Consider the following 17,683-nt stretch of genomic DNA (forward strand, 5'->3'; position numbering starts at 1 on the left):
AATTTGAAATGAAACAAAATTATAATGTATAGTGTTTGCACTGGATACTAGATTGAAACAGAAAATTCCGACTGTTCCAATTGGAATTCAAAATTATGTTACAATTCCTAAGAGAGCGTCATATCTTCTAGCTGTGGTGCGATATATATGTGTGTGTGTGTGTGTGTTTGTGTGCGTGCGCGGGTGTATTACTTCATAACAAATAAACCTCCACGAGTAGTACTGTAATATCCTTATTGCAGTATAGCCCAATGGATCTTAATTATTTGTTTATTTTTTAGATAAGGTAAGTTTATCCCTACATATATAAAGGGCCTGATACAAATATTAAGGAGCCGAAGACTCAAACCCATAATACACAGACAACTTCAATTCTCTGGACTTATATAAGCAGTAATAGAACATGCATATGATCCATGATAGCTAGCCATGGTCAGATCATGCGTCCATCATGATCAATTATTAAGTAGGTTGACTGATCTCACCGTGCATGGGACTTAAATTTGTTTTGCTACGAAAGATCATTTATTAATTAGCCTTTTCTAAACAATGTCACAAGATAAACATCCTAGCTACCATATATATATATATATATAGAATATTCTGTGCCGCGGTATTCATCTGCATCATGTATTATATATATCATGATAACCCAGATCAACTGTCAGGTTATTTGTCCTTATTCTTCGACCATTAATAAGAGTCACAAGATCGATCGCTTAATTTGTGCCTATACAGGCCTGTAGGGAGCCAATAGCGGTTTAAACTCTTTCTTTAATCGCTAATTGCCAATAGCCAAGTCGTCTGATCAGGAAAACTATATTATTTCATTTCTTCTTTTGAATATCTAAGAATCCTGCATGATAGCATGAAAGACTTTTCTCGACAGGTATTATATATACATATATATATATATATGTATATGTGTGTGTGTGTTATGTATTTAAACAGAAGTAGTACTACTTTTGATTATATATAGTTTATAATGTCAATATTTGATCTTTAATGAAATGGCTAAACCTAGGATAATTGATTTTGGACCAATGATTATATGATCATCAATCATGAGTACTCCCTTCTTTTTTTGGACACAACAATCCATTTTCGTAGTAAAATAATAAAAGGTCGGAAAAACTGATGATCAAGATGATCAGTACGTAGCTACTTGGCGATTCATAACAAAGTAATAATAAATTAATCCTCTTTTTTTTTTTTAAAAAAAAATTAATTCAAGTTAATGATCAAACATTATTATAACTATTAATTTAAGTAATAGTTCTCTCTTTCATTAGAAAAGAATATAACTAAAACATAAATAATTACATGCATGCGATCCACGTTTAAAAAAAGTATCCTTAATTAATTATTATATAATTTTAATTACCATTTACATATTGGGTAAAAATTACCATTTACAGGTCAAATATTAATTAATTAACCGTGCCGCGGAAAGGTGGTTTCAAGAATTAAAGTATATATATATATATATATAATATTTATCAAGTACTGAAAATGAAGGATCTCGACGGTGATTCTTATCTTTATAAATAATTTAAGGGATTGAATTAGTTCAACAAACAAACAAGTAAATCTTCACTAGATATCGTAAAGTAGTACGTACATGATCTTCTTTAGCTAGCAATCAATTTCTTTCACTTTCTTCTTTTATGAAGATTTTGGTGATCCTAGACGTTTGTAAAAGACATCTTGTTGATAAAATAAGCAATAAGATCAAAATTTCATAAATATGTGCACAAAGGAAAGTACATGATATCTAGCAGCTAGCTAGCTAGTGCGCATTATATTATATGGTTTTTGTAATTTTCCATGCATGAGGGACAACAACATGCGGAATGCATGGAGATGATCTCTCATTAGATTTGAGGCATCAACTCGCCCATTAGAGTTAAACATCTTGCATTGGACATTGAATTAATAAATTACCTAGCTCCAGCCCTTACATAATGCTCGATGCACGGACCAAATAAGGACATTTTGATCTATAAGGACTCTAATTAATTAGGTTAGGTTTTAAAATGCATGCATTTACTACTAAAGAAAAGAGGTCATTAGAGATTTAAGTCTAGCTTCATCTAGCAATATTTGCTGAATTTGATTCAATAATTAATATTGGACTTAGTACTGAAAGTACTCAAAACATTAGGTTCCCTGCCAAGAACTCGCAATATGGTTAAACTCTAACATAGGGTTGTGCTCAAAGAGTCGATGCATAGGCTAGATCGATATATAATCAGTGCACATTAATAAATTAGTCGATCAACTATATCTATTATATAGCATTAATGATTATCGATCATGCATGATAAGGAACACATGCATACTAAAAATACACTCTTTCATCATTTCAATCAATTACTATGCAATCTGATCATATATAAATGTTTTTCTTGTAATAGTACTACTAGTACTGAAAATTGATGCAATCTCAAGATCAGTGAATTACGAGGATGAATGGATCTCTCCAACTTATTTTATTATTGAAATGAAGTGCACATGAGTCGACGTACAACAAAAAATTAGCAACGCATGGTGTATAAATAATGGTTTTTGTTAGTTATAATCTCTTGTCTCACGAGATTAATGACAGTGAAAATTCTAGTTTTCAATCACTAAACCGCGGATTTGGAAAAATTGTATAGTTGTGGCTCATGACAGGATGGGCTATTGATCGATATGTCTCGAGTGTGTATAACACAATATTCATCTAATTAAAATTCGTTCAATGGGGATGTCAAGATAGTTTGCTGATATATATATATATATATATAGATGTCTGTTTTGATCATACATGCATAAACTTTCAAATGTCACATAAAAAGTTCAGATTTGAACCCAAGTATCATGAATATACAAATTAATACAATTTTTTATTACCTAATTATGCCAACACTTGGATATAAAAATAGAGAACTGTGTACGTACTAGTGTTGATAGTTTAATTTTTTGGATTATAGCACAAATTGTTTTTACTTGATCATCTATTTTCCTGGATCTTGTAACTACGTTGGATAGAAACTAGGATTGAGAATGAAAAAGATCCTAAATAGAGAGAAACTTCTAAAAAATATTAATTAATGATGAAATTAGAAATTATTTAATGAAGCCCTTAAGCCAGATTTTAATAGCATTAAAATTCGAAACTATGAGAACTTTTTCAAATCGAAAAATCGAAAATTATTGCTTGAAAATTAAAAACGTAATAAAACAACAATCTAGAAAAATTTCATCAAAATCAAAATCACTTCTAAAACTTGAAATGAAATATTTCCTAAGACGAGAAAAATGAACGTAAATAAATTATTAGGGGGGAAAACAACCAATTTTACTCCAATCAATCCAATGAAGCTTTAGTGTATCGTGCCATTTGCACACTTAATCTACTTTCTTAAAGTAGTTCAACACTATCGATATCGAATCTAAATACAGATACGCATATCGGTTTAGGTTTGCATAATCAGATAAGATCAGAATGGTTACAACACCATAATCCGGATTAGTTGTATGTCTTTCGAGAGGACTCCAAACTCATCCACGTCGCACTGACAAACGCAATGATCTTTTTGAAAAATTGATCTAATACTAAAGCCAACTCGCAAACACTATATAATAGAATTAAATCGATGTAAGTAAAATATACGTGCCTAGCAGCTTGTACCTTTTCAGTGTCCGGGCCTACAAATAAAGAACAAATTAACAAAAACTGTCCAAACCCACGCATTAGAGCATAAATTCCGCGGTCATTGAATGTAATTAATTAGTTTAATTGAAAAGGTTAACGAAAATCGTGCATGCGTACTGCAATATGATTATGAACTGCCCATGTGGCTGATAATGACAGCATTTTAACTTTAATTTTATATGGGGTAGGCTCTATCTATTGATCATCAAGTTGCTGCATATGCATATCATGCCCCTCTTCACGATCATCATCAGGATTTGGGCCCTGGCCAGATAGACCTATATATATATATATATATTTGCGGGCACCAAAAAATTAAGAAGCTATTTATTTTATAGGAAACTCAAAGCTAGCATAGGAAAGATATATGAAATTTCGCAAACATTGGCCGGCAAGAATATACAAAAAAAAAGAACCAAGTGGGAAAAGTCCTTCTTTCACTGAGTGAATGGTAAGGTTTTCTCTCTAAGTTTCTTGGTAAACTTAGAGTTGTTTCCTCTTAGATGTCGTCTATGGAGGTTCGGGGGATCGATGGTGATCTGTCATCTGTGTGAAGGATTGAAGTTGATGGAAGAGGAACAATAAGAGGTGGTGGTCAGCAGTGAGGCGGTTTTGTCTTCAGTGGAGAAGAGTAAATACTGTCTAATGATCTGTGTAATATCGGATCGTGAGGCTAACAAGGGTGCATTTCGGAGTACTATGACTCGAGTGTGGCAGGTAGACGGGAAGGCTATTATCAAAGACATGGGGTGGAACAAGTTTTTAGTTGAGTTTAAGGAGGTTGCTGATAAGAGAAGGATATTGAAAGGCCGGCCATGGTCTTTTGATAAAAGTTTACTTTGCATGGAAGACTGTGAAGGCTATAGATCAGTTAAGCAAATGAAATTTTAACATGAACCTTTCTGGATTCAGTGTCATGACCTTCCATTCGCTGGAATGAATCATAGAACTGGTTTCAATATTGGTTCTTTGCTGGGAGAGGTACTCTATGTGGATACTGACAGTAGTGGGATTAGTTGGGGCCAGTCTTTATGAGTGAAGGTTCTGTTGGATATTACAAAACCTCTTGCTCGGGGTATATTTCTTTCTATCAGTGGATCAAAGTATTGGGTACCCCTCAAGTACGAAAGGCTTCCTAACTTTTGCTATCATTGTGGGAAGCTTAAACACTCGACTGGAGGCTGTGAGAAGTGGGGAAGTGGTAAAGCTACAAGTTCTGGTTTTGATCAACAGTATGGTGCTTGGTTGCGGGCAAGTATAAAGAATTCATTCTCCTCTCCCATACAGGCGAGCAAGCTGAGGTCTACTGGAAGTTCACCAGAGAAGGGTCATCGTGAAGACTCTGGTGATTCTCAGAATCAATTAGCTTATTATGGAAAGGCTTCTCAAGAGGCAGGATTTCAGGAAGTTTGTAACGGGAAGTTTACTAAGGGTGAAGGGGAGACATTTAAGGCTGACAGCTTGGGTTTAGAAGATATTGATGTTTCGAAAAGGAAGGTTGACTCCCAGAAGACGGCGGCAAAAGGGGATATTAATATTGAAGATTGTGATTTAGTATCTCCAACATCTCCTAAAGGAATATCTCCCGGGATTTCAGGTTTTGATGGAATCTCGACAGCAATTTCTTCTAAGAATAGTAGTGGCCCAGTCACTCTTGACAGATCAATAAGGTCAAATGGCAAAGGGGCTTTGAAACAAAAAATGTGGAAGAAAAGGGCCCGTGCAGGCCCATCAACTTTAGAGATTCACTCTCTAGAGAAAGTTATAAGTGGGAGTTCTTATCAGGCCCAGAAAAGGAAGTTACATTATGATCAGGTGCAAGTTGGCCTCAAGAGGAGTAAGTTATCTTGTGAGAACTTCATGGAGGAAGACAATGTATCGGCAGAGGCTGCTTTGCAGCCCTGCCATTCACCATGAAACTCTTATGCTGGAACTGCCGAGGCCTTGGGAACCCTCGAACAGTTCGAGAACTTCATCTTTTGGTGAAGGAAAAGGGCCCACAAATTGTTTTTATTTCGGAAACTAAATGTAATTGAGCAATACTTGAGAAAGTTAGAACTCAGTTGGGTTTTGCTAACAGTTTTGTAGTGGATAGTTTGGGGCGGAGTGGGGGCCTTGCCATGATTTGGGATGAGAACATTAATGCCTCTTTGTTTTCTTACTCGAGACATCACATTTCTCTATTGATTAAAAGTGAGGATGAAGGAAAAGAGTGGCATCTAACAGGTTTTTATGGGGACCCCGTTATGGAAAAAAGAAAGCAATGTTGGCAGTTGCTTTGCTTATTGAGGCCTGACAGAAATTGTCCATGGTTGTGCATGGGTGATTTTAATGAGTTGTTGTCCAATGATGAGAAGATGGGAGGGGTAGACAGACCTTTCTTCCAAATGGAAAGGTTTAGAGAGGCTTTAGATGAGTGTGAACTTGGTGATTTGGGATTTGTTGGTTCACGGTTCACTTGGTGCAACAAAAGAGAGGGGAGGAGTTTTATTAAGGAAAGACTTGACAGGGTTCTTGGAAATACAGCTTGGCCAAACTTATTTGACACTACTATGGTTCATGTGCTCCCAGTAGAAAATTCTGATCACACTCCTCTGTTGGTATCATGCTTTCATCATCAAGAGGAACATATTACTAAAAAAAAACTTTTCAGATACGAAGCTTTCTGGTCTAAAAGGCAGGAGAGTAAAGATATAGTTCACAGGGCTTGGACAATTGGAGGTGGAGGACAAAGTAGGGTATAGACTGTTAAATAGGCACTTAAAAACTGTATGTTTCAGCTTCAATCATGGGCCAAAAGTTCAGGAGGTAACCATCAACAACTGGTCCGTCAAAAGAGGGAATTGCTTCAGCATATGCAAGAGCTTAATGTGGGGGATATTAATGGGCAAATTAAAGAAACTCAAGAGGAAGTGGATGTCCTTTTGGAAGAAGAGGAGCTGAAATGGCGCCAAAGGGCCAAGCAACAGTGGTTAAAAGGGGGAGATAGGAACTCTAAGTTCTTTCATAAGTGTGCTACTCATAGAAGGAAGGTCAATATGATAAAAAGGATTATAGATGAGAGGGGAGTTTTGGCTACTACTCAAGGGGCAGTAAGTCAGGTGTTTCAGTCTTACTACCAGCAACTGTTTACTTCTTCATCTCTTTCTAGCAGTGAGGAGGTAGTGCAGGTTGTGGACAAAGTCATTACTCCTGAGATGAACAGGCAGCTTATGAAGAGGTGCTCTTTGGAGGAAGTTAGGCTTGCAGTTTTTGATATGAATCCTCACGGCTCTCCTGGTCCCGATGGGTTTTCAGCATGTTTCTATCAGGATCATTGGCTTGAAGTGGGGGTGGAGGTGACAACTACAGTGCAGGAAATTTTTGCTACTAGGAGTGGTCTGGCTGAGATTAATGATACTCACATAGCTTTGATTCCAAAAAAGAAGATCCCTACTCTAGTCATGGAGTACAGGCCCATTAGCTTATGTAATGTACTCTATAAAGTGGTTTCTAAAGTTATGGCAAATAGACTTAAACAGTTTCTGCCTTCTATTGTTTCTTCCTCTCAAAGTGCTTTTGTTCCTGGGAGATTAATATCAAATAATATCATTGTGACCTATGAAGCGATGCATTCAATGAAAAACAGAATGAGAGGCAAGAGGGAAGGGTATATGGCACTAAAGTTGGATATGAGTAAGGCCTATGATCGGATTGAGTGGGATTTTTTGGAAGCTGTCCTCCTCAAGATGGGGTTCAGTGAGGAGTGGACTGCTTTGGTTTTACAGTGTGTTAGCACAGTTAACTATTCTATTATGCTGAATGGAAGACCCTTGCAAAAATTCCATCCAATGAGGGGTCTGAGACAAGGGGATCCCTTATCCCCTTATCTCTTTATCCTTTGTTCTGAGGTGCTTGGCAAGTTGTTGGATCAAGCTGAGCAGAAGGGGCTTATTTCTGGATTTCCTTTTGCAAGAGGAAGTTACTAGTTAACCATTTATTTTTTGCAGATGATAGCTTGCTGTTTTGTAAGGCAAATGCTTTGGAGTGGAGTAGGCTGTGTGGTATTCTCAAAGATTATGAAAATGTTTCTGGGCAGAGGCTAAATATGGACAAAACAACTATTTATTTTAGTTGTAATACGAGGAGAGAAGCAAAAGAGGCTATTTTGGCAACTGCAAGTCTGGTGGAAGCCAAGTCCTATGAGAAGTATCTAGGCCTTCCAGCTTATGTTGGTAAACAAAAACTGAATGCCTTTAAACCTGTTTTGGATAGTATAAGGGCGAGAATGCAAAGCTGGTCAGTGAGGTTCTTATCTCAGGCAGGGAAGGAGGTCTTGCTGAAATCTATTGTGCAAGCTATTCCCACTTACTGTATGAGCATCTTCAAACTCCCAAAAGCTATTCTCAATGCTATTAATTCTTTAATGCAGAAATTTTGGTGGGGAATGAAAGGGGACAGATCTAAAGTTAAATGGATTCCTTGGAAAAGTTTAGGTTTTTCTAAAGATGAGGGAGGGCTTGGTTATAGAGATTTTGAAAAGTTTAATGTGGCTCTCCTAGCTAAGCAAGGGTGGAAACTTTTAAAGCATTCGGATTCCCTAGCTGCAAAAGTGTTAAAGGCAAAATATTTCTATAGATCTGATTTTATGAAGGCTAAAGTGGGTAGCAACTCCTCTTATTTATGGAGGAGTTTCATTGCAGGAAGAGAAGTTTTAAGTGAAGGACTGTTCTTGTGTATTGGCAATGGGGACTCGGTTAGAATATGGTATGATAAGTGGGTTCCTAAACCAACCTCCTTTAAAGTTCAATCAGCAAGGAAGATATTGGGAGAAGAGTCAAAAGTAAGTTGTTTAATTGATCAGCAGGGAGGTGGTTGGAAGTTACCTTTAGTGCAGGAAGTCTTTGATCCAGAAGAGGCTGCAGTTATAAGTCAAATTCCCTTGAGTATAACTAATGCAAGTGACTTATTGACTTGGAGATGTTCTAGTGATGGCAAGTTCTCAGTTAAGAGTGCTAACCATTTATTAGGCACTATGGAGTTAGTGATCAGGGCCAATCCTCCTCTCCTGTATAGAAGAATAAAATATGGTCTAAAATTTGGAAACTGGGAGTCCTTAATGCAAATAGAATGCTAATTTGGAGGGCTTGTCATGAGTCATTGGCCACAAAGCTTAATCTTTTTCATAGGAGGATTTTGGACTCCCCACTATGTCCAGTCTGTAATCAAGAGCCCGAGTCTGTTATGCATGCTCTGTGGTCATGTACCTTAGTGCAGGATGTGTGGGGCCTCAGTTTGAGGAAATTGCAAAAAAGATTAGTTATGGAGAGTTCTTTTAAGGAGTTATGGGTGCACTTACTCTCTGTGCTGGAAGATGATGAACTTGATGCATTTGCAGCTACTATTTTCCAGATTTGGAAGAGAAGGAACAACCTAGTTTTTGAAAACAAGTTCTGGGATCCAGGTAAGCTGGTTGGTGCTGCCCGAAATGCTGTTTCAGAATTCTTATCAGCAAATGAGACTTCTACTACTATACAGGCAGGGATTAATCAAAGTGTTCATAGTTGGAGCCCTCCACCATTGTATGTCTTCAAAGCCAACTGGGATGCGGCTGTTGATAGAGGCAGGAGTAAGATTGGAGTAGGTGTAGTAATCAGGGATTGGGAGGGAAGAGTGGTGGTTTCTATGAGTTCACCAAAGAATTTCTTTCCAGATGCTCATTTAGCAGAATCCTATGGAGCCTTGAAAGCTGTTCTTTTGTGCAAACAGATGGGAATTAAGCAGGTGATCTTTAAGGGAGATGCAAAACAGGTTGTTATGGATCTTACTAGCTCACATTAGAAGGGGAATTCAGCAGGGATTATTCTTTCTGATGCTAAAGACTTATTGACTCATTTTGACAGTTGGTCTGTGGTTCATGTTCTACGAGATTGTAATAGATTGGCTCATGATTTAGCTAAAGATGCAATTAAACTCTCTGAGGAGAGCATTGTTTTGGGGGTCATTCCCTCATGTATTCATCCATTGGTTCAATTGAGTTGAATAAAGATGTCCTGTTCTAAAAAAAAAAAAGAATATACAAAAAAGAAGTTACTATTTTTTTTTTTTTTGGGAGTTCAAATGAAGTTTCTAGCCGGGCTGTTTCACCTGCTAGATAGCTGGAAGTTTCTGTACATATTATTTGTAGTCTACTTTCCTATTTCTTAATTATCCTATAGTAATCTTGAGGAAATTGTTGCAGTGTTCTGTAACGTTCGACTGCTGATGCTAATATATGCTTTAATGCAATGCTGTGAATTAAAATGGTCGTGTAACGGGCTAGTTTTAAGGTCCCCTCCTTGTGTTATGGGCAGAGCTAGCCCATGTCTTCTACAATTGTACAGGGGCCGGCATGAATGAACTTTTCACTTAACAAGAAGATCATCAAGATCAATTGAACTACAAATGTGAAGAATGTTTCGAATTATTCAAAGTGTAGAACCCACAAAATGTTTTCACTCTATTCTTGTGAGGATGAGTACGTACTTTTTGTGTAGTTGAGCCACAGTATTTTAGTTTGCAATTTTCGATCAAGAGTAATACTAGATACAATCATGAGTTGTACAAAAATCGTGCATTAGTTTTGAAACAAAGTGTGGTCTATCATTATAAAATTAGTTTTTTGATTTGGATCCCATGGTGCAAATCTGGCAAAAACCATGGTGTAGATCTCCATTTCCAACGTGGCCTGGGTTCCCTCACGGTATTTTACAACAACACTTGAGGTTGTTACTCTGAATGCTTCTATCATAGTTTCACTTTTCTATTTTATTTTTTCTTGCATGATTGGTCCCCTCGAATTCATCTCACTACAACAAAAAACATTTTTTGCGACGAAAATTTTCGTCCCAAAATATATAGATTTCGTTCTGAAATATTTTTTAGGATGAAAAAATTTCATCCCAAGGTCGTCCCAACATCATTGTCCCAGAAGATATATTGGGACGAAAATTAGAATTTCATCCCAAAATATATCTTTTGGAACGATTTTGAAATTGACCGTTCAATACCGTTTGAACGATGAACTTTTTTGTCACGGTTAAAATTAGTTCCAAAATGGCGTTCGAATGCTTCTCAGTTACCGTTCGAACGTTAATGTATTTTTTGAACGGTTATCAAGATACATTCAAACGATCAATACAATTACGTTCGAATGTTAAAGGAATAGATCGAACGGTAGAAGAGATCGAATGGTGCTGATCAATGTTCGAACGCTATGGTAATGACTTGCGTTTGAACATTTTTTTGGGCATCTAGTATCGTTCGAACGGTTTGGTCATTAATGTTTGAACAGTACATTATCGTTTGAACGGCCTACCCATTAATGTTCGAACGTGACACGATCGTTCGAACGGATATTATTTTTATTAAAACCAATAATTATAAAAAAAAAAACTAAATAGACATCCATAATATTTGAAAAACATAAATTAGGAACTGTTTAATTACTCACAACAGTTTTATAATAAGTGTGAAGAAATAAATAACCATGATACTAGCATTGTTCATACATAATTAGATAATGTCATAAGCTAGACGTAAAAAACCATCAGTTGGTTGGAGGCCTGTACTGTTACATAAGCTGTTGCATTTGGAGTTGCATATCTCTCCTGAACTCTGCTTGTTCTTCTTTATGTTGTTTGAGGCGCATCCCCATGTCTCATTGTCTCGCCAATTGAGCCTTTAACTCTTGTTGTTTTGCAACCAATTCTTCAATTCTGCGATTCGCATTCTCTTGCGCTATAGAGGCAAACCCGGAAGAAGAGGAAGAGGGAGAAGGTTTTACACAGCGACCCAAACCCCTCAAATATCCTAAACGTTCACCCAGAACTTGTGTAAAAATCTCAACATCATTATTTGAGAAATTTTGATCTGACGCAGATTCAACACGCAGGGCAACCATTTTATCCTATACATAAGATAAAGAGTTAATATCATCATAAATATTCAAATATATTTATTTAAAACAAATTATAATACTTACATAATTTTCACGGGCATCAGGATGACTCCACTCTCCATTACGATTAGTATGTGATGCAGCATATAATTTTGTCAGATCATAATTGGCATCTGAATCTTGCTATAATAAAGATTTGTTAAGATATAAAGTCATTATGATTCATATATTCAGTTAACTATATACAAATAAAAGAATAGCAATACCAATTTCTTAGAGAGGCTGTGGAAAGATCTTGAGCCTGCATGATGAGTAATCTTCAATTTTGATCTATTTGTTTTGTTTATAGAACTTCGCTCCTACATAAGAATTGAAAATATTAGAAAGCGAAATTAAAAATAGGACGACTAAAATAATATAAGTGCATTATACCTTATATGATGGATCCTCAAACATGTCACAAAATTTTTCCCAATCAGAAAAGGATGTTGAAAAGGATGTTGGCATGCTTCTTCACTATTCTCAAACTTATTATAATGCTCATGACACCTCGCCTTATGCTTGCAGAATGCATTACTCATAAGCTCTTCCATAGTTTTACGCTCCTCTTTCCGACCAAAATTTAATTTGAAATCATCTTTATAGAAAAAAATTTAGACAAAGATATTATCATTTATAATATTCTAACTTTAAAGTAAAATAAAATCATTTACCAATTAAATTTAGTTTATTAAATATTACCAAACAACATCACCGAAACTGCATATTCGGAGAACAAGGGATAAATCTGTCAAAATCTTAATGCTGGACGTATAACTGATATAGATCGATAGTTTACGAGAATGATCTTACAATTCCAAACTGTCCACTCTGGACAATTCAAGAGTTATCAATCTTTCAATTAAGGCGGATTGATAACTCTCGAACGGGTCTAAGGCTAATTTTGATGAACAAGCAATATAAGATATGCCAATATTTAACATGTATCAAACAAACAATGCAAGATATGTTAATTAAGTATTTATATTACTAAATAATTAGATAGTTGTTTTATATCTTTCAAAATATTTTATTAATTATAACTATTTGTATTTTAATTAACATTCTAGTTAATAATTATAACTATTTGTATTGTAATTAACATTCATTTTATTAATTATAATTCATAATTTATATTTTAATTCAAATTCATTTGATTACTTTTAACTTTTAAGTATTATTAAATCTAGATTATTTGTATTTTATTTAAAATTCATTTTATTAATTCAAAGATTAAGTATTTTTGTGTTATTAAAACAAAACTATTTGTATTAACCTATAGTTGAATAATTCAACTATTAAATATTTAAGTATTATTAAATCTTAGATGATTTGTAATTTAATTCATTCTCATTTGATTACTTTAATCTTTTAAGTATTTAAGTATTATTAAATGTAGATTATAAATAATTAATTTTTAATTCAATTCCTGCATTTAAAGTATTAATTATTTTAACACTGACCAACATAACGTTCAAACGGTGCTAATCACCGTCCGATCTAAAGACATATGTTCGAACGGATTAATTCCAGATTACAGTCGTCTTCAACCTCCGAAAACCTCAACATTTACAGTCTAAATTAAATCAAAAGACAACAAACTATATGACGAACTCATTATAGTAAACGAAAACACTTATATAAAATCTAAAATGAGAATATATTTAAGAAGAATACTTGATTTGGAGAGATAAATCAGAAAATCCACCCGTACCCAATGCCCAAAACTTAAATACTCTTCATCAAACGGTAAAAACAACCTCCTAATCCGAAAATATAAGAGATTGTTAGAAGTTAGTAATATTTGAGGGCTGGATTGAAGAATAATGGCGTTGGTTGGAAGAAAATGAGCGTGGGAGCGACTGGAAGTCGACTGGAACGAGTGCGAGATTGTGAGGTTCTGTCGTGTAAATATAGAACATTGACGTTCGAACGGTTATTTAATGAACGTTCAAACGTCAAATAGATTAGCGGAAAAATTTTCCCCCTTTAATTAAACGTTCGAACGTGAAAATGGCCGTTCGAATGTTTTCTTATACGTTTGAACGGTTATTTTAAACCGTTCAAACGTCAAATTAAAATGTTGCTTATTGTATTTTTTTTACACTATATCTTAAAATATAATAACTTGTAAATATACTATAGTTTAGAGACATAGTAATATAACTATATAATATATTATATAGTTTAGTAACATATATAGTATAAAATATCATATTACATCTAGTATTATAGTCAAGTACATATATTAACCTATTATATATCACATATATATGGTATCATAGCATAGGGTTATATGTATCACATGCATATATATATAGTGTTTATTATATTATATTATTATTATAATATTATTTAATAATAGGATATCTACTATTATATATAGTGTCATTTATACTACTAGCAATTAGAGTGTATTATAATGATACAAAAACTAAAATTGAGTATATATAGTGTCATTTATAGTGCTAGAATAGAGAGTGTCATTTAATTAGCCTATAACTGCAATATAATATGAAAAATATACTAAACAAGTCATGTAATACATATACTATTAAATATATATATATATATATTAGTTAATATCACATATAATATATATGTTATATAAATACATGAACATAGTTTCATGTATATAGTAGTCTATATTATATTAATTATACTATATAATATAACTTATACTACATACTATATAATATTCAATAGTATAATATATTTTAATTAAATATAATATAATATATACTATATATATAAAAAATTATAAATATAATATATAGTGTTTAATAATATATAAGCGCATTAAATATATTGCATTTAATATATTTAATAGTTAAAATATATTATAATTGAATTAATTATTATATTTAATATAATTAATACCGAATATTGCATTTAAATAACATTTATTATCATGAAATTTTGATTAATTAGGGAAGGGTATTAATTTTCAGTTAATACGTTCGAACGGTATTAACTTACCGTTCGAACGGTACTACGTTCGAATGCTTCAAATAACGTTTGAACGGTGAATATGCATCATTCGAACGTTTATAATTTACCGTTCGAATGGTTTGTCAATTTCTCTCCAAAATAATTTTGCCTATCGCGCCAATATTACTTTCAAACGGTAATAATTAAACGTTCGAATGGTTAATCATTAACAGTCGAACGGTTAACTTATTTGGGACAAAAAATTTCGTCCCTAAGAATAGCGTTCGAACGAGTTCGAACGGTCTGGCATTCCGTCGTTATTTTGGAATGAAATTCAAATTTCATTCCAAAATCTCACTTTTTGGGACGATTTCCAATTCGTCCCAAAGCAATTTCGTCCCAAAAAATGATTTTTATTGTAGTGTCTATGGATTTCTGTTTAGTCCCTTAAATGTTTTACCATTTTTGTTTTCTAGGGCTGACTCTGTGGATTAAATGATTGGCTCCTTGCATTACTCCGTGGATTTTCTGCATGGGAATTTCCTGGTTCACGCCAAATTTCATTTGTTGATAAATGGTTAGAAAAATATGAATCTCCAGAGCTGATTCTCATGAACGTTTTCCTTATTAGATGTTCTTTTTAATACTTTTGCATATTTATTGCATTGTTTGATGGTGTCTTTTGATCATGTTTCTAGTTATCTGAGATAATATTTGAAATTTTCTTCTGCTTAGAGCTTAGTGCCTATTTATTAGTTTTTGTAATATCCTTGTTGAGTTTTTCTTTTTAAGAGTAATGTTCTTTCTGAAGTGAACTAATTGGTTGATGCTCTTCCTATGGTTCTTGTGATATATTTTTGGGTTTGTGAGGTTTTTGGCATCATGCAAATGTAGGAGATAGGTTTTTTCTTTTTGCAAGTTTAGGACTATATGGGTTTCTGGGTGTTATTGTACTTGCTGGGGGTGTAATTTTGGAGTTGATAGTTCTCAAAATATTGTTGGGGTGAAAGACTTTTGCAGTTCATATTGATAGTAGCTTTACCCAATGTTCGAGTCATATAATAGCACTAGTAATATCTCATGCTCAGATGGAGCTAGGTAGAGCATGTCGAAGAACTACTTAGATGGAGGGTAATGAGGGGCGATGATTTTTTGGTTGCCAAAACTTTGAGATATGTTATTTGTTAGTAGTCTTGTTTGCTATATCTGTTGGTAGTTTTGTTTGCTAATATGTGTTGGTCCATTTTGTAGGCTATGCATTCTTGCAAGTCTTTCTGTTAGTAAGACCTAGAAATACCATCATATGGCAAAAAAAGAATCAATCGATTAAAGCCAAACTTCAAAAGATACGAGCAGCAATGGATCCAAACAACATGACATCGACTAGAAATAGAGGCTAAGAGGCGCAAGCTAGGAAAACTAGAGAAAACCTTTTTTTTTTTTTTTTAAATAGTAATTTCAATGTCGTGGATATATTGTTTATGAATTTATTTTGGGAATTTTTTAGAAAAAAATGTGAGCAAAATGTAATTAAGCATGCTTAATTTTATATGAAGTTGTTTTCATTTTAGCTTAATTTTCACCTACATAATTTAGTTTTTATCTGAGAATGTGAAAATTATTTTTCTTGTAAGAGTTGCCTCTACTTCATTCTATTCAAGTGATGTGAAGCAACCTAAAGTTCTAACTAGGTTATTTTTCTTGGAACTACATTTAACATGCAAGGGATCTAAATGAAGCTATGGTGGAGGGGTGAAAGTAAAGTCAAGTTTAATTTGTCCCCTAGACTAAGGTCGCTATATCATAATCAGGGATTGTCTTTGACTAAATTCATTGAGGATATAACTTAATTTTATGGAATCAAAAAGTACTTGGGTGATATAGCTATATAGTTAAAGAGCATAAATTGGAAGGGTTTATCATAGATTTTTGGATGAACTATATTATGGGATCCCACCTAACAGACATAATTGATCAATGAGATCTTTTGCAAACATCGTCATCTCAAGGCAAGAGACATTAATCACACCATACAACTAAGAGGAGCTTTACCGATTTCAATACTTGAAAGAACATCACTACATGAATACACCTTAAAAATATGAGTGGATGGGGCATTTTATCAAGAAAAATATACTAGTAAAGAAACAACTAGGAAATAATTCTATATTGAGCATATAGAGCTCTAAAAATACAAATATAGGCCCATCACAATAATAAAACTTCACCAAAAAATAGCCATCTACACCGAAACATAGTATAAACTCCCATCATTTACAAATAAATGTGTAGATCATCATCCCGGTCTGAGAGATGCAATAAAAAATGTTGCGCCTAAAGGGAACAAAACATAATCAGAATCAGCTCAAAATTAAAACATAATCTTGCCCATATTTCACATCGACACTACCTACAATGGAGGAGCAGTTGGTCTTTTTAATGTCGTATTTCATATGCTTTGGGCTAGTCCTTCAGCAGCTTGGGTCTTCAGTCTTAGGTTTGCGAATACAAATAAAATACCCTAAGATAACCGCGGGATGATGGCTGGAAAGTCTTTGATGCTAAAATTAGTATACCCTCAGTAGAGTGTTTAAGCTAATAGAGAGAGTTCAGAGAGTCTCACCCCTATCCCAATGCTCGGGAGTCATTTTTATACTTGATTCATGGGATCGAGTACCCATGCTTTGTGGCAAAGGGAGGTCTCATCCCCCTTCTTCAACTATTCTTATTTAATGCGATGTGGCATTCTAAAGAGGATGTTTTTAATGTGGCGTGGCCCTCTAGGGGGTGTATTTAATACGGCATGACTCCCTGCCTTGTCCTGCCAGAGGATGATTGTCGTCTGGTTCCTCCTTCTTCTGCTAGAAGATCATGATTTGCACTCCCTTGTCCACACAAGGTTATTTGGGACTCAGTTCCTTTAATGTTGAGTGTTCTACCATCCTTCACCATGGGGTGATCTTCCCGTGCTTCCCAAGTAGTCACTGCCTTTTGTTAGGAGTCAGAAGCCCTTTAACGGGGCAGATGGATCTCCTGATGGGCCTGAGCCTCTCACGATATTGGGCTGAGGCTCTGGGTTGAGCCCAGGCGAAAAA

The 17,683-nt window shown here is 34.6% G+C and overlaps 1 protein-coding gene across 1 annotated transcript; it reads left to right on the top strand.

Moving 5' to 3' along the window:
• Window positions 1-5,946: 5,946 nt before the first annotated feature.
• On the top strand, window positions 5,947-9,520 carry LOC122282367. The gene is made up of 4 exons (XM_043094324.1): window positions 5,947-6,438; window positions 6,481-7,597; window positions 7,690-8,749; window positions 8,869-9,520. Exons 1-4 carry the CDS (start codon window positions 5,947-5,949, stop codon window positions 9,518-9,520), a joined length of 3,321 nt encoding a protein of 1,106 aa, XP_042950258.1.
• Window positions 9,521-17,683: the final 8,163 nt, after the last annotated feature.

The sequence above is a fragment of the Carya illinoinensis genome, chromosome 11, assembly GCF_018687715.1.
Source record: "Carya illinoinensis cultivar Pawnee chromosome 11, C.illinoinensisPawnee_v1, whole genome shotgun sequence".
In the NCBI taxonomy this organism is placed as follows: Eukaryota; Viridiplantae; Streptophyta; class Magnoliopsida; order Fagales; family Juglandaceae; genus Carya; species Carya illinoinensis.

Coding starts and splice junctions, on each gene's coding strand:
- LOC122282367 (XM_043094324.1), top strand. CDS start 5,947: ATGGAAAAAAGAAAGCAATGTTGGCAGTTGCTTTGCTTATTGAGGCCT. Junction 6,439..6,480: donor GAGGTGGAGGACAAAGTAGG/GTATAGACTGTT, acceptor TGTATGTTTCAG/CTTCAATCATGGGCCAAAAG. Junction 8,750..8,868: donor AGGGCCAATCCTCCTCTCCT/GTATAGAAGAAT, acceptor TCTTTTTCATAG/GAGGATTTTGGACTCCCCAC.